This window comes from Numida meleagris, chromosome 14 (genome assembly GCF_002078875.1).
Source record: "Numida meleagris isolate 19003 breed g44 Domestic line chromosome 14, NumMel1.0, whole genome shotgun sequence".
In the NCBI taxonomy this organism is placed as follows: Eukaryota; Metazoa; Chordata; class Aves; order Galliformes; family Numididae; genus Numida; species Numida meleagris.
The window spans coordinates 1736713-1753999 of NC_034422.1; the positions used below are offsets into that span (position 1 = coordinate 1736713).

General features: G+C 50.1%; 1 protein-coding gene across 24 annotated transcripts in view; it reads right to left on the reverse strand.

Moving 5' to 3' along the window:
• Positions 1 to 17287, reverse strand: part of FBRSL1 (fibrosin like 1) — a 431679-nt gene that overhangs the window by 77455 nt on the left and 336937 nt on the right. For 15 of the 24 annotated variants that reach the window (XM_021412372.1, XM_021412367.1, XM_021412357.1 and 12 more), the window contains one exon: positions 10002 to 10055. The exons of 8 other annotated variants lie outside the window; for them this stretch is intronic. In XM_021412372.1, the coding sequence (XP_021268047.1) occupies positions 10002 to 10055 (54 nt within the window). Of the gene's footprint in view, positions 1 to 10001; positions 10056 to 15585; positions 15789 to 17287 lie in introns of those variants that run through there. One more of the 24 variants, XM_021412378.1, reaches the window with a different exon arrangement.

The following is a 17287-nucleotide window of genomic DNA, read 5'->3' on the forward strand; positions in this document are numbered from 1 at the left end:
GGCAACCTGCTGCTGCTCCCCAGAGCAGGGAGGGCTGCCCATGGCTGTGAGCGTGGCGTGCTGCATTCAGCTGCACACAGGAGCTAAGATGGGGTTTCTTGAGGGCACGCTATGAAAGAGCAAGGCAACGCTCAAGTGATCAGCGCTGCCAGTAGCAATGAACCAACACTGCTTCTCAGCTTAACCCAGCATTAAAACACACTCGACCTCTGCAGAACTGCTTCTCCCACCGAGGATCTCGCCTTCTCTTCCCGTGCCTCTGCCCTGCTCTGGTGCCAATCATGCCTCCAGCTGCCGCTCAGGGCAGCCTGCTCTCACCATGAGCCCCAGGTGACCTTCGAGCGATACCGGCCTGGCAGAAGCCACACTGCGTATCTCCTCGCTGCCGTCGCTCTGCAGCCAGGCCAGCCCACACCAGCACACTGCATGACAATGGCCCTTGTGGGAACAAATGTGCTCGCCATGCTCGACTTGACTGGCAGATTTCCCCCCTACGGCGGAAGAGGGGGGAAAAGGCCAACTTTGCTCATTTATTGCCACCATCCTGCTAGCTCAGGCTCCTTTGTGCCCGCAGGCTTGCAGGGCAGCAGCAGAAGGCCGCGGCACACTGCGGGGCGCCATCTTGTTGCCTCCAGGACAGGCCGCTGGCTGCCCCTCCTTGCCCACAGTCCGTCGGCTCCTCCTCACAAACCTTGCTCTTCACAGTGTGGGGGGGTTCAGCGTCACCCACAAAGGGCTGGGAATTATTTAGAGAGCTCTTGGCTCTTTTCTCCTACCTCTCCATCATTAGTACTGGAAGCAACACAGCTGTCTAACGGCAACTTCAGGCACCCATGGGCCAGCGAAGCGACGTTTTCCACACTTAAATAACACTGAGCTGATTTAATTACTGCACTTAATACTAACAAAAGATGTCTCAATTTAATCTTCAAACGGCCCTCCAAGATCAAAACACAGCTGGCTGGATAACAAGATGGCCTAGGCCAGCAAACAAGTAGGTCCAATTTGTTCAAGAGCTGAATCCACTCCTCGGTATGAAAGGCCAAGGAACACTTGTGTGTCGAGCGAATCAAAGAAAGCTGTGCTCCTTCTCCCCCTCCCTTCCTGCCCAACTTTTGTTATATAGAAAAAAAACAGAAAGGCAGCTGATTCATGGGTAAAGAAATGCAACACGATAAAAGAACAAATGATGTTTGGGAGAGAAAGAAAAGAAGTAAGAACTAAGATTTAACAGGCTTTGTTTTTATAATCCTTCGAGATGATTAAGAATGAATGAATCAGATTAAAATCACATGGCGACAAAGGAAGGTCTCTAACTCTTTTGTTTTTCTTTCCATACTGGACAGAAGGAGACAGCTCATTAAGGAAAGCCCTCAAGACACAGCTACAGTGAGGAACAACCAAGCATTTTTTTAAGCGTCTGTAAGCTGTGTTTGGGCAAGAAAAAGCAGGGGAAAATTAACCATTTACTTCTAACATTTTCTAATTGTCCATACTGAGTTGTGATTGTTACTTTTTGCCAACTATTCTGAAAAACTCTTTTCAGCAGCTTTCAATGCGCATTCCCGCTGACACGATGGTTGGGTCTCTCCAGACACCTTCAAGGAATTTTTAAGTTTCTGCACATTCCATTACAGCTACACACAGAAAAGTTAAAGCCAACCTTCCCGCCACTGCAACATTTCTGCAATTCCCTGAGCAACAGAGAAGCCTCAACAAATGTTTGTGTTGTACAGAGGATGTAGCTTTCCAAATTCCCCTTCCAACTACTGATAGTAACTAGAGGCACGCAGCCCACTTTTTGATCTCAGTTCTACTGGTATTAGTTACAAACAAGTTCACTAGAAAACAGTTTACTGAGCTTCGTGGTATTACTTTGGATTGAAAACAGTCTGTGGGATATCACTGCTGAAAGGTTTTTCTGCAGTCTATTTTCCTGAACTTTTTCTCTTGATGGAGAGCTGCAATTAGGTAACTCATGTTTTCCAATTTTTCTGTGGAGTCTATGCGTGCCCTGGATCGTGTTTTGTGGGGATTACGCCTTTTTTTTTCCCCCCCTCAACATATACAGAGCTTGCTCCAGGTTTCACAATACTACTTGCCAACAGCAGTTCTTAAACAACAGATGATGTCACTAGCCAGCACACCATGAATTTGGAAGACAGCACAAAGGGGAATTTGCTACAACTCTGGGGCCCGTCCTCTCTTTTCTTGGGGCTGGGACACAACAGAGGAAGAAAGCATCTACATTTAAAATGATCAGGCAATACGGTGGTTTGCTCCAATCCTCTGGCAGGCATGAGGCATTTAATCAGACAACCAAGGAGCCACTTAAGTGAAAGGGACTTTGAGAGGCCATCTGGCACAGTCTCCTGCTCAAACAGGGTTAACTTCTATGCTCCAGCAGGTTTAGCTGAATATGCACCCAAATACTGAACTCATTACCTCACTGTTCACTTAAGTACCTTCTTCTCCTAGTGACTTGACTACAACACCTGGTTTTGCAACTGGTGAAACATACATTGCTTCAACTTACAATGCAACCTCCATACTGCTCAGAGAACACTTCCCTTGTGCTTCAAACTAGCCTGGCTCAGAAATGTGAAAGGCAACAGGGAATAGAATTTTCCATCTTCTTGTCCAAATGGTTTCATTTAAATGGGTCTGAACTTTAGCTTAAAACCACTTTCCAAACCAATTTCAGTTCTAGACCACTAACAAGAGCTCTTGAGGAAGCACTCGCTGTTCAATTTCGAACAAGTGACTGTTTCCAGATTGCCTGGTTAAGTTACAAAGATGGGGGAACAAGAGCAATTCTCCTAACCAAAATACACAAGCGCAACCAGCTAGAAAACCTCCTCCTGCTGTCTCAGACTGAAAGTGGGCTCTGCTCTATGGCCAGCACTACACACACAGCTCCGAGTGCGGAATCCTGACCTACAGATTTCCTCGGGGCCAGAACGTTCAAACCTGCTCCGACAATCGTAAACCACCATTTCAAAGGCACACCTTTGCACGAGATTCCCAAGGGCCTTTGGAGTTTTGACTTAAATGCCTCGATTATTTTTACAATTCCAGTTATGGGTTCTTTGTTTGCAGGGAGTTAAGCAATACAAAGAACATAGCACGAGAACAATGGACGTATTACCACGCATGATTTCTCTTAAAAAAAAAAAATCTTTCTTTTCATTAAGTTACAGATCCAATTTCAGTCTTTATTATCACTTTGCCATGTGAGAAAGTGGTTCTTAATTCTAATAAAGGAAGGGAGCGTCATATTTCAACAAGAGCTAAAACGCTTCCTGCAATACAGGAGGTGGAAAGCTCTTTTGCTCGCAGCTACTGCAGGCCAGACTCAGAGAACGAAAGAGAAATAATCCTTCCACACTGAGTAAATAAATCTCTTCTAGGACATACCTAATGGTGGGCAGTAGCCCAAAGGCACCTTGTCCGATGAGATCATTGCTGCCCCCTCCACTTGAAGGGAAATTAAGAGAACGCTCTGCCAAGCACATATTAACGTTTCACTTATCACCAAACCCAGGGTACAAACGAGTATGAATACTGCTGCAGCCTGTGGTGCACCACTGGACTAATAAAAACCTTTCCACCATGTTAACTAAGCTGGAAAAACAGCCACAGCCACTGTGTCAGAACCTTTCACTGAGATTTCTAAGTCATTTTCTCCCTGAAATCTACTTTGTCCTTAAGAAGGAGTCTGTGGTACATTTAATGAGGCAGTCATACAAAACTTGACTGTATTCCATCTTCTGTGAGAAAGACAAGCATAACCCAACCCAGCAAACAGAAGTAGGTGCTGCCCATTCACACGGGCTTGTGCAGTTCACCTTTGAAGAAACAACATTAGAGACCCAATGTTCGCATTTCATGTTACTGTATACATTTTGAAATGGAAATGCTGATTGTGCTTGGGCAGCCGAAGCTTCTGATCTATTCTGGTTAAAAAGGCCTTATGGAAATTCTTTTTTTCCTGAAGATGACCAATAGCCCTATTATTTTACAGCCTTTCCTATTAGATCCTGTTTACACTAGCGCTGGAGCCATATTAGCAAAATCCATCTTCAAAACACAGATCTCACTGGCAAGAACTGAACATAGTTTTGTAAAATTATTTTTAATACCGTTCCATCTCTGCCCATTCTGGCAAAGGAAATGAAATTAGTTGCAACCTGAGTACCAGGAGCGTGGTTTAAACATGGCCCACAGGGGCAAGCAAGACAAAGAGTGAATGCAACACGCATGGAACAGGCCCCGTGCTGGTGCCCAGTGCACCCCTGGCTCATACCAGTTCCTCTGGTCACGAAACCAACACGCTCCTTTCAGCTATGTGTGATCTCCTCTTACTCCTCAACCTCAGCAAGAACAGAAAGAATAGAGCAAACACAGAGCATTTCATAAGAGTCCTGCAAGGCCCATAAGCTACACGTTCACCAAACAACCAGGGATGTGTGCAGTGCCAACATTCCCATTTTCCTGTTGGAAAACCTCATGCACAGGCAGGCAAGGTGCCTCACACAGCAAGACTGAGGCACAGGAGCACACAGGACAAGACTCTGGCCATAGGGACAGGCTGCTCAGGCACTTTCAAGATCTTTAGGAGCATTAAGAAGGATGATATGCCGTTCATTGCATGCACTATTTGTTGTTATTCGTTTTATACTCCAGCTCTCAGTACAAGGAATAGAGTGACCCCAAGAACCTGCGAACCATGCATGGAAGACATTTCTACTGAAATATCACTAACCAGAAAGTCAGCAAGACACTTCTGGACAAATTTCAAGCCAGACCTAAAATGAGAAATGGAGAATGCAAAACAGCAGAAGCAACTAGTGCTTTTCACTTCCAATCTTCTTGCCTACAATTCCTGGCCACGGGATTTTAGCTGTGATGAACGGAGCTGTGAGATACAGAAGCCAGACACGGTGTGTGCTCATGATTCCTTCCAGGTAGCTGAGCACAGAACCCCTGCCCTTCCCTCTGCCTGGACCATCCATCTTGTCCAGGTGATGGAAAGCCCTGCTCCCGGCGGGTGGTCCTGCTCTCGCAGCCCTTAATGCCTAATTGTCACAAATCAACTCCAGCCTTGATGCTCAGGCTGCTGCTAGCCGTCCCCCCTTCCAGCCCATTCTCTTCAAACCGATGGCAGCCCAGGATCCTCTCACGTTACCCAATCAATCTTTGGACACAGCACCTCAAAAAAACAAAGAGGCAGCAGCAAAGCACGCTGCCGAGCGCGGCCGGAGCAACGTCACGCGCAGCAGCCGAAGAGCCGCCAGCCCGGCGTGCCTGCGCGCACGCGTGCACACACACATGCCTCCTATTTTATTTTTTTGTTCAACTGGAATTAATCAGGAACGATAAACACTGTTTGTCTCCTGAAAGCAGTGGTGGGGGGATGAAATATGCCTCTTAAGCTTATCAGCCTCAGCGCCACCGAGGAGAAAGCTGGCTGCTAAGCCCGGGGATAATGGGCTGTCCTTTCAGGAAGGTATCAGAGGTCTCAGGAGAGGGAGGCAGCACAATGGTGTGACCTTCAGCTAATAAAGCCCACCCTAGAGTCCAAAGAAGCTTGGGGAATATTGACAAAAGTTCATATTTACAACAGGCTGGACTCTTTCCAGATACCATTACCAGTTTAGAGAGCTGCAGCCTCTGTACATACGCTCACACAGGCTTTTATTCTGCCTCCTCCTTTCTTTCTTTGTTCCCATGCTGGCAAAAAAAAAAAAAAAAAGTTGGAAAATGGCAATTTTTCTGCTAACAAGGCCCCACCAGTATCTTTTTTAATGAAGAGAGTTATTTAAAATTTCAATTTCAACCTCAGAGTTATCCTCTACTTGAAGGAGATTCAAGGCCTCTTGCAAGGATTCTCAGTGCGTCATCATGCTCATCAGGAAGAAAGCATATGTGTTTTTGTGGAAAATCTGCTGATGTATTTATAATTCTTTAAACAAAAAGGCAGCCAACATATTGTAAAATGAGAAGGTTTTTTTCTTCTTCTTTTTTTTTTTTTAAATAGGCACTGGCAATCAATGCAGTCCCCGTCAGAAACGCTAAACTGAAGCTGTTTTCAGGCAGAAACTGATCCCCCCCGGTCTGCGTTGTGGTTAGCAAAAGCCCATAACTGGAGAGCACAGGCATGACTGGAATACAAATAATAAATAATATTTTAAAAACTATTCATACAGTAAGAAAAGCCAATTCCAAAACAGAAAAGCTGTTTGAAGCAAAAGTTTCATTTTTCTGCCTCCTAAAGTAGTTCCAAAACAAACAAAAAATAAAGGTTCGGAGGAAATCTGTTTTCAAGGGTAATGTCAATGAAATCAATATTAAAACTCAAAACATTTAATGGAAATAGCATCTTCAGTGACAGAGCTGTTTTGACCACAGTGGCTCCAGCCATGCCACTGGGCCAGTTCCATTTACCTGCCTGCAGTTCAGCCCTGCCATCCTGAAAGCCATCTTGCCAGGGCTCAAAAGGGATCCAACGATTGGAAGAGGTTAGGACTTCTCCCACAAAGCTGCTTCTACGAGGTGCCCCTGTAACCCGGTGGTCTCATTTACCACTCTGCAATTTCAGCTGTTGCCTTCCAGCAAAAAATCCATTTCCAACCACAGCTATGGAGGTACATCAGTAGGCAGGCTCACAAGCAGCTTTTCAAACTCTTCGTTTCAGCCCAAGCATGCATTTTATCCCTTCTCTTTATCTTATCCAGGCATATTAACAATCAAGAGAGCTCAGGTGATTGATTACAGCCTGCCTGAATTCCAAGTAGTCAAATTAGACACTAATGTTGTGCTTAATTAATGCTTTCACACAAACAAGGTCATTGGTTGCATCAGGACTAATGGGAGATGACACACGCTGGGACTGCAGGGCCCACGGGACTGGCGACGAGATGGCAAGTCCAACCTACGGCCACTTACTGCAAACCCAAAGCTGATCCTACAGACACCCCGCACCTTGCCTGACAGTCACAGCCACACGCCAGCGCTCACACCTCCGCCTCAGTGCTGCCCAGATGTGAGCAGTGTCAGGATTAACCACTCTCTGTCCTTTGTTCTGGAAGTCGCTCCGAGATCTCATCTGCACTCCTTCTTCAGGTGGGCTAACAAAGTCACTAAGTGGTACCGAATTCAGGAAGCGGTGCGAAATACCGGAGAAGACACAGAAAAGAGGCCCAGGGAGTCAATATTGCCATCGGGAAAACGAAACCGCATTCATCTTGGAAATACAGCAACTAATTGATCTGTGGGGAAACAGCGCAGAAGCACAATGCTGCAGGAAGCAGGGCGGCGGGGAGGTGCAGGGCTCCGGCTGCTGAGCAGGCAGAGCTGGGCATGGCATGGAGAGCACAGCAGAGCAGAGCCATCAGTCTCAGCAGCCAGGGAGCTGCCCCCAGCTGCTGCCTACCAGCAGGCCTTCTTGTCAAGGCATGCTTTTAACACCAAATATCAGCGAGAAAGGGCTGAAAGCACAAGTGTTGTGCTGCGAAGACTTGAGGCCTGCCTGCGGCCATCCTGGCCACGCTCTCCCGTACCCTGTCGAGTCTGCCATTGAGTCTGCTGCGCGACTTAAGGCAATGCTTTGTCTTTTTTGAGTCAAGAGATAAAGTAATTCGGGGCTTGAAACAGCTACAAACTAAGACTTTCTATCAGCCGAGACCACCCTGTGTCCCTCCGAACTCCTCCTTGCTGCCATGGGGTGCTCGCATCAAACACCTCCAGAGCCTGCCTAAAATACAGCACAGCCTTACCATAAAGCCCTTTGTTAAAACACCCTCACCATAAAGCTGCAAAACCTTGGCTCCCAAGTACATTAAATCCTTATAAACCTGCCTTCATCTTAACCGCGCAGTATTTCACGACACAAAGCGCTGCTTCTGAGGGAGAGCACTTTAATGAGGAAAAGGGCAAAATATATAAACCAAACCTCATTACAGCATAATTTTTAGGAGACAAGCATGCTGTTATAAAAACGAAGCCATGGCAATTGCATTTCACAGGGCTTGATGATTTAGTATTTTTAAAGAGCCACTGCTACTTCCAGCCATGGGTGTTGTTTTGTTGTGAATTCAACAGGAAGCAGCCAGAATTACGGGCCCGCTGTCTGCTGTGTATTTTCTATTCTGCAAACTGTCACAAATGGCAGATTCAGATCTGCTGCATGCGCACAGAGCTACTGTGCATCAGATGGCAAGAGACTGACTCCAAGTCAGCGCAGACTTTTATCTTTAAAACCTCTGCCTTCTTACAGGCTTCTGCTTTAAACGCGATGATGTGGCACGGACACGGTAAATTACTCAAATCAGAGCCAATTCATACTGAAATGAGCAGCGATGTCAAAAAAAAACCCAACAAAAATTACAAGAAAAATCTATGGTACAGTCATAGAAATAGATATAACGCCGCTTAACGCCAGCTGCCAGATAAGCCAGGGTAATAACAAGCACATCAAAGGGGCTGCAACCGGTTTCAAAAAATTAATATACCAAATTTTTTTAAAAACTGAAACTCAGTTACTTTCTACAAAATGTCAAATGGAACAGAACTCCCAGCCAAGCAGAACAACTTGACTGGAAAAAAGCACTCCCCTCAAGAACAAACCATCTATCTTCCTACGGAGCATCCTGACTTACACTGCTCTGGAAGACTTTCAAACTTAACCTAATCAAGGAGCCATTATTGATTATAGTTCTTCCATATTAGTATTCCAGCTGTGACTTCTGAAATGAAAGCTCAGCAATGGTTATGTATTTACCACAACTTGTAGAAAAAGCAGTGGGAAAAGATGAGTGCAAAGGTCACCAGGGAGACAACATACTTGAGCCCCCCACCAACAACCCCCACCCCTTCCCCACAGCCCCACCCCAAACCCAGCAGCAGCAGGGAGCGCACTTCACAGCAGCTTTGACTCGAAGCACATGTAACACTGATTGATGGATACTGATAGTGGAGACACGGGTGGAAAATCAAACCCGACAAAGCAACAAGATTGAGAGAGTTTCTTGTGTTTCTTGCTATTACTTTAGAAAATTATGTAAGAAGAGTCGGAATTTCAGCAAACAATCATTTTAGCTACCGACACAGATCTGGATCAACAGCAGTGCAAGAACTGGCATGCAGCTGATGCCTATATCCTGGTTAGGTTAAGCCTTCCCTCTTAGCTCTTTGCTGCAGCTTACAATGAATGAAGTGCTAGAGAGAATGGTGCTTGCCTTCCCCAGTTAACAGAAGGTTCAACACTACATGGTTATGGTGATGGAACAGCACTTTTGAGTTCTCAGAGAGGACATCTGAGGAGAACATAACGCACCAACGCTTTTCCCAAACACAGAATCAACAGCCTTGCTGTTGGATGCTGTTCCTGAAATGCTTCCACCATTTCCACTTCTACTGATGTGACTCTTCTTTCCAAGCTTAAAGTGAAAGGACAACAGATTCCTCCCCCACCGTCACCACTCCCTCATAAATCACAGCAGACTCTTCCAGCTCTTATCAGCTCTGCCACAGAAGACAGCAGGCTGGGCAAGTCTGAATGGGTATGAGAGCACACCCCCACCACAGGAAGGCTGGCACTACAGTAACCCAGCCTAGCACGTGCCTTCCCTTAGCTCAGTTTTAATACTCTTCTGCTCAGCTGTGCAATTAAGGGCGAAGACAACTGCAAGCAAGCGCACGTGCTGCTGGTTTTGTTTGACAACCTGCTCACCTCCTCCCTGAATAACAGAGGATTTGGGGTGCTAGAAATGAGAAGCCTTATCACAAATGTAGAATGAGACCCTGAGTTCACAGGTTAGCTGATGTGGAACTGTTAACAGTGAGTTGGCTCGGAGACAGCAAAAGGAAAAAATAAAAAAAATAAAAAAAATACGGGCAGACAGAGTGAGCGAGAGAGACAGAGACAGCGACCAATTCAGCTGCAAGAATCAAGCCAAGTCAGTCCCAAGTGCCCATGTTGGTGAGACTTGATCTCATACCTTGCTTGTTATCAAGGCACTCCTGATACGAGTCAGCTCCAGTTCCGTTGAGGTCTACAGACAAAACAAAAAGTTTCATTCATATCAAAGGTAAATATTAGGAACTTCTCAAATGGCAGCCTTGCTGGAGCAGTATGCTACGTGCAAACAGTGCTAGTTCTTTAGAAGGCCATGCTGGTTCGCTGACACAAAATGCGATTTGTTATGAGCAAGGGGCAACAAGCTGACACCAAGCCAACAAGGGAACTGCATCTGCTCCTCAGCAGGAGGTGCCGGGCGCTGCCCTCCCGCCCTGCCCAGCTGCCGCTGCACCGCTGAGGGCACCGGGGAGGGGATCCACGCTGCAGCCACCTCACAGTGGGCATGAAAGATGCAGCATCCAAATCTGAATCTACTACTTATAACGTTCACTGTAGGCCCTATGGAACCACTGGTTGAAACCAACAGCAGAAACCAAAGGATCCCAACCTACAGGGTGGAATACACTTCCCTGTGGCCTGCAGTGTCATGCTCTCTTTTGGCTTTCAGCTGCTACACCGTATTAAAGAGAACTGAAAACACAAGAGCATACTTTCCAAGTATTACTCTCCTATGGAAGCAGTGCAGTTACCACTAGGGTTGTGTGCGATGCTGGTCTGTGCCAGGAAAACGGGGGAGAAGCCAAGACTCCTGCACCCACGGGTGCTCCACTCCACAAAGAAACCCGACTGTCCCACAGCCAGCTTCCCACTGCTGCGCTCAGAGCAGCACCTCGCAACCAGCGCCCACGTCACCTAACAAGCCCCTTCATCTTTGCTAGAGGTTCCAGTGGATTGCACTGGCTGCCCATAGGAAAGGGCTGAACTGCGGGGTGGCAGACTCGGGTTACAGCATGGCTTGGACCTCAGAAGCCAACCAAAGAATGTTCCAGCATGGCTTCTCCTGCCTTACAACCCAGTTCAACCACAAGAGAAAGTTCAGACGGTGCCTGAGAAAGAATATTAAACACACCCATAAACCCTGCACCAACGAACGCTCTTTCAGTGGCTTCCATGCACCCTACATCCTGGGCTAAGCATGCAGAACAAAGCTGAACCTGCGCAGTAGGTGCTCGTACACAAAGGGTCCACACAAAGTCAACACTCTGTACATCTCAACTGTGAGAATGCAAACGGTGCTGAGATCAGTCCTGGGGGATCCCAAACCACTCAGGTGGTTCCTCGGGGCACCAATGGCCTGGGGCTGCTCCATCCCCCTCCTGCACTACAGTGCCTTCATCCGCACGGTGACCCCAAGCGACCAGCACTGCTGTGGGACTGGGGGCAGACAAGGCGGCCGTCCAGGCTGCTGCCTCAGGCGCACTGCCAAGAGGATCAGCACCATGCCAATGGGTTCATTTCTTTCTGAAGATTCTCTCCGGGGCCAAAAGATTAGAAATACCGTTCCCAGAGGCACACCGCAGCCAGCAGCTCCCTCCCAGCTCCCTGAAGACAAGGAGCGAGCTGGCCCTGCACGCAGTGGCTCACTGCGCACGGTGAACGCGCTCCCGCACAGACAGCCCTTCCCTGTGCTCAGCCAACAGCTGGCGATGGCTGCCTGCACGCACAAAGAGATCCCCATCGAGTTCACAGGCTTCACGTTCAGCAATAGCATTTAATGAGGAAATAAGCAAAAATTAAAGTTGCCCCACCATTTGTGTTGTGTAAATCCCAGATAATAGATCTTCTCCCTAATCCTAATGAGGCCTTCCTATTAAAATCTTTATTAGCTTTCAGCTCTGCAGATTGCCCAAAGGCTCATCAGTTTCCCTATCTCTCAGTACCAAGATCTGCTTTAACTTTTACAAATAGCTCTAAGATATTTCTCAGCTTATCAGCATTGCCAAGCAGCCTGTCTTATCATTACTACTGCAGATAAAATAAATGAGCTCAGGATGATATGAATAATGGCATTTTCTGTAGGCTGGTTTCCCATTACATTTTCAACAGATTGTAGATTTAAACTTCGGCACAAAGGAAAAAAAATAGAAACGCAGCGGAGGGGGAAGGGTGGCATTCTCCCTTTCCATTTACCTGCCCTGTCCTGGAGCACAGGCTGCATTTTAGGCTCACCTGATGCCAGCCCGTCATCAATGTTGAACGTGAGCAGTAACACCTCCGCCGCGCCTTCTCCGAAGAACAGAAGCACAGTCACTTCTGGGATGTTTTATCAGCTGCATTTGTCGCAGAGAGGTGAAGGCGAAATTGCTAACTGCCTAATGAAGCCATCTTCATTAGCCCGCTCCTTCCCCGAGCAGCCTAGGAACACCGGTCAGATTGGGAATTGAAATCACGGAAAGCAACAGAACGGCGCGTGAACGAGGAGCTGGGGCTGCGGGGTCTCGTGGCGGAGCAGCGGGCGTTCCCGGGGCCATGCTGGTGAGCAGGGAGGTCACGTCCTGGCAACCATTTTCTGCCTGCTCCCCGCAGCAGTCGCTACAGGGTTAAATGCTTTTCCATTCCCCAAATTCCTAGCCCTGTCACTGTATCAAGGTTATCTATTATTGGCAGTGACAGGTGAAAATTAATCTCCTAATTATTTCTTGCTGCGTAATCTGCACTGAAGAAGTAACATAAAAGGATTACAGTACACCCTCTACGGAAGGCTTTGCTAGAGAGCCAATCATCCAGGGAGATACAAGGTATGTGCTAAAGAGATATTTATGAAGGATTTCCAACCATTTTGAAGGCAGGCTACGCTGTGGCTTACACCCCGCAGCTTTGGAGCACGGATTTTAATAGCATACACATTTTTTTTACTGTTGATTATTCAACAGGGAGAAAAAAAAAAAGATTTAATGCCATTATGTCCCTGATTTTCCTGTGGTACAGCAGCAACTGCAGTTACGGCGTCCATCCGCATACAGACGTCTTCCCCCCAGAGCCACGACGGCAACAACTCTCCCGCTTGCTGTAACCAGAGATTGAGAGGCCTGTGATCACTTCCCAGGGCAATGTAACCCGAACATTCTTCCACAAGAATACAAGCTAGGCTGAGCACCTTCCAAACTCAAAATATTTTGTTAAATTCCCATTTTATAAGCAAGCTAGAAGTATCTTTGGTAACAACATAAACAGCCACCACAGACATAGTGCCTGATGCAAACCCTAACTCCTCGCTTCCCCCCAGCCACAAAGCAAGGCTTATTTTTACAGGATTGAAGTGACACCTTTTGTTTATCTCCAGCCCTTCCAGCGCAGTGCTGTGAGCCAAGCAGATGCCTTGAGGAACCTGTTTCCCCACACCCACGTCAACAGCACCGTTCTGGTTGAAGTCTACAAGAGCCAACAATGGCGGGTCCCTGTTCCTCCTGCTCACAAGGAGCTGGGGAGCTCTCATGTTGCTGCCGCAGTGCCCCGCATGCAGTGGAGCCCTTCCAGCAGTACGAGTGACGTGCTTCCAGCCTTTCTGACCGTGACGTTTTGCCGTGGATGCAGAAATGTCAGCACCTCCCTTATGCAACCTTTGCGTGCTCCAACCCAGCACCATTTTGCACTGGAAAGCCAACGCTGGTTCAAACTGGAAGCCATTAACAGCATCCCACAGCCCAGACAACCAGCAGAGAGCGGGCACTGAACTGACACCAAACCAACAATGAACACCAAACCAACGCGTGTCCGGAGAAATGGAGCGGTACCTCAATCACTGCACTGCGCCTCAGCAGCCACACGGTGGCACACAACATACTACAAAATATTATCAATGAAGCGCTGAAATAGGGGCCTGGGCTTCACAACAGCCACTGCACCCTGAACTCCCCAGAAATAGCTGCAGCCGTGCAGAGCTGCCCGCGCCTGCAGCCTCCACCGCCAGCTCCAGCACCGCAGGTCACCAGCCTGGGGCACCTCGGTGGCCCCGGGGACAGGAGCAGGACACGCCATCGGACATGCAGATTTTAAATGAGCAGCTCCAATTAGGCCATTCCCCAGCTGAGCCAGAGGTGTGAAGATTTCTCGCCTTCTCCCTCCGCTGCTTTCACACCTCAGGCCGCGAGGGGCCAGCCAGCTCTGTTGGCTCCAGGAGGTAACAGCCCTCCGTGTTCCGAGCACACAGGCGCCCCAGTGGGAAAGGCAAGCGCGTGGAAATTAATTACTTTCTTCTAGAAGGCAACTGCTACTGGAAGCACAAGGATCTGGTGTAGCAGCTTTTGCCAAGCGCCTTCCCTGCTGGAAGTCGGCCCGGCAGTGAGAGCCCAGCGCACCATGCAGCCCCGTGGCTTCCGGAGCCCAGAGCATCGCACCTCGCACTGCCGCTGCTCCACCAACAGGAGATGGCTGCGTGCACACCGCCACGGACAGAGGTTTTCTTTTCCTTAGGATGTTCAGAAGATCAACACAAGTAACGTAACGGAGCCCAGAACAGAACACAACCCTCAACGTTTTCCCCCCGGCGCTACATACATAAGGGAACTATTGACTTGCATCTCCTATTTTGTGGAAGTTTTAATCGTGCCGTTACTTAATCTCTTACACAGCAATTATCAGAACAAAAGAAGTGCGCACAGAGCCGAAGCACCACCTCCTACCTAGCAGTGCTACTTTTCACCAGCCTATTTTTCAGTAATATGTTTTGCTTATGGAAATCTGAAGAACAAATTCCTATCCATAGGCATTTCCCCAAATGCTCCATCAGCGGCCTCATTACGCGACGCAGAAACTCTCCCAAGGGATATTATGTAATGGCAATTCCTCCCTCCTCTCCCCGAGGAGCGCATTTCTCATTACATCTCCTAGTAATTGATCGGCCTAGGAAATAATTTCTGGTAAAACCATGTGTTTCTTTACCTGGTTCAGAATCCCCATCTTTATTCAGAAGGATAAAAGGCTGCAAGAAACCCCAACATTTCCATTTCTGACGCAGAAAGCCAGCCTCTGCCCGAACGTTGCTATTAAGGCATCCTTGTACCTGCCCAGCTTCAGATCTCGTAAATTCACCAAGTCATTAAAATTAACCAGCCCGCATTTCCTATTCTGATGACACAAATAATTTTCCTTGACTGAATCTCCTCTAATTGCTTTAAAAAGAGTGCTTCAGCGCTTCATATTCAAATCCATCCGGACACCGCAACCCCCAGCGATTACGGGTCACTCCACACAAGGATGCTGGGAGCCAGAAAAAGAATGCATGAAACATGTAAGGTGGAAAATGACATCTACATCTGCGCTCTCCAGAAGCACCACGCAGCACAGAGCAGCTCGCTGAACGCAGCCCTTTGCACAGCGCTTCTGTCAACACACGCGCCGTTAAATATCTCAACAGCTTTGAGTTGGAAGAGCAACAACAGCAGAAACCAGCGTGTGGACCTCCACGGGAAGTTCGTGCAAAATCAGAGCAAAATAAATCCCAACAGCTGCTCCGTGCCCGTCGTCCGTCAGCAGGACTCACAGCACACCCCGGCCCTTTCTTAACCTACAGGTCCCAGGGCCGCTCTGGGTGCTGCCGTCCTCGGCCGACGGCTGAGTGTCCCACTGAACAACGCGGGGATCTGATCTGCTCGTCGGCAGGCGGCTGCTGGTGAGAACGGAGCAGCCCCATGAGGCTTAGGGTTTCCCTTGGTGTAACGCACCTTCCTCACGGAGGGAAAGAGGAACGTCAGCCTCTGCTGGAGCAAACCCGAATGCCCGCCGCCCGCTGTGTCTACCAGCAGCAGTCCCGCAGGAAGCGCCGTGCCGTGGGGCGGGCAGCGCAGCGCTGCGTCGCTAAGGGACGGCATTCCTGGAGAGAGCGGTTCCAAGTCCCCACTTGTGGAAGTTAATGCTGTGCGTGTGCACCGAGCGGCTCGTCCTCGTAAGTCTGTGTGAGGGGAAAATCCCCTTCAGACACCAGCAAAACCCTCTGAGGGGGGTTCTCTGCTCAGAGACGGCCACAGTCTGAGCTCCCGACGTGTGAGTGAGCAGTGCCCGCTGCAGCCCCGGGCGGTCTCTTCCAGGAACGGGTCGCCAGGAGCCGGCACGGCACAGGGGAACGGCATCTCCGGGAGCAGAGCACCCGCTCGGAGCAGCGCCTTATGCAACGGGAAATCATCTTCGTTACAAAACGAGGCTAAAAGGCCCTCAGATCCCGGAGTGTTACCAGGAGCCGGGCCAGCAGCAGCCCAGGCGGCACGCAGCCTCGAGAGGTGGATGCGTAACTTCACCAACATTTCCCGGCCAGGAAGACGCTTCGCTCCGCAGCCCCGCACCAGCCGCTGCCATTCAGGCGGTCCCTGAGCCCCTTCTCCACACCGCCCCGGTAACCGCCGCCCCGGGAGCCCCGCTCCGGCGCTCAGCCCTCGGCGCCCGCGGCTCCGTTTCGCAGCGGGATGCCGCCTTCTCCTCCCGCCCGGCGCTCTGGGCTCCGCGGGGCGACTCCTCGGGCCGAGAACGGGCAAAACCCGCGCAGCCCTTCCCGCAGCGGCGGCTCTCCGCGCCCAGGCGGCTCGGGCCGCCCGCGGGGCTGAGCTCTGCGACTCGCAGCCGCACCACCCGGGCCGGGCAGAGCCCCGGGGCCGCTCCCGTGGGCGCGGGGCGCTCGGAGGGCCGCGGCCGCAGCAGAGAAACGGGCGGAACGGGCGGAGAGCGGCGACCTCGGGAGGAGTCCCGCAGCGCACGGCCCCGCTCGGGGACCCGCGGCCGCGGGACGGGGCCGCGCCGCACCTCGGCACCGCTCGGAGCCGGAAAAATCTCCCCCCCCACACGCGCGCCCCGAAAGGCATAAAGGCAGAGCAGCCAGAGGCCGAGCCCGCCCCGCCGCACTCACCGCATGGCCCCGCCGGGCGCTGCAGGGGGCGCGGAGCCGCCCGGGGCCGCCGCAGGGCTCAGCGCTCCCGGCCCGGGCTGCCCGCGGCCCCGCCGCTCCTCGGCTCCTCCGGGCGTCCTCGCTTTTTGTGTCTAATTGCTGCGCCTTCGCGTTTGTTCTTGTCTCGCCGCCGAAGTTCGCGCTCCCGCCGCTCAGCCCCGGAGCCGCCGCTCGGACGCCGCTACGGGTCCATGCCCGCGGGGCGCGCCGGGGAGGAGGGGACGGCACAAAAAAAAAAAACCACCCAGAAAAAGGGTTAAAAAGGAAAAAAAAAAAAAAACCAACAAAAAACCACCACAATCACAACAACAGCCCAAAAGCGACCCAGGCGGCTCCGGCCGGCATCCGACGAGGGGAGAAAAAAAAAAAACCACAGCCCCGGCGCGGCCCCACCGAGGGGCTCCCGGGCGGCGCTGCTCCGGCCCCGCGCCCTCACGCCGCGGCAGCCATTATTCCACGCACGGACCGCGCCGCGCTGCCGCTCCTCGGGC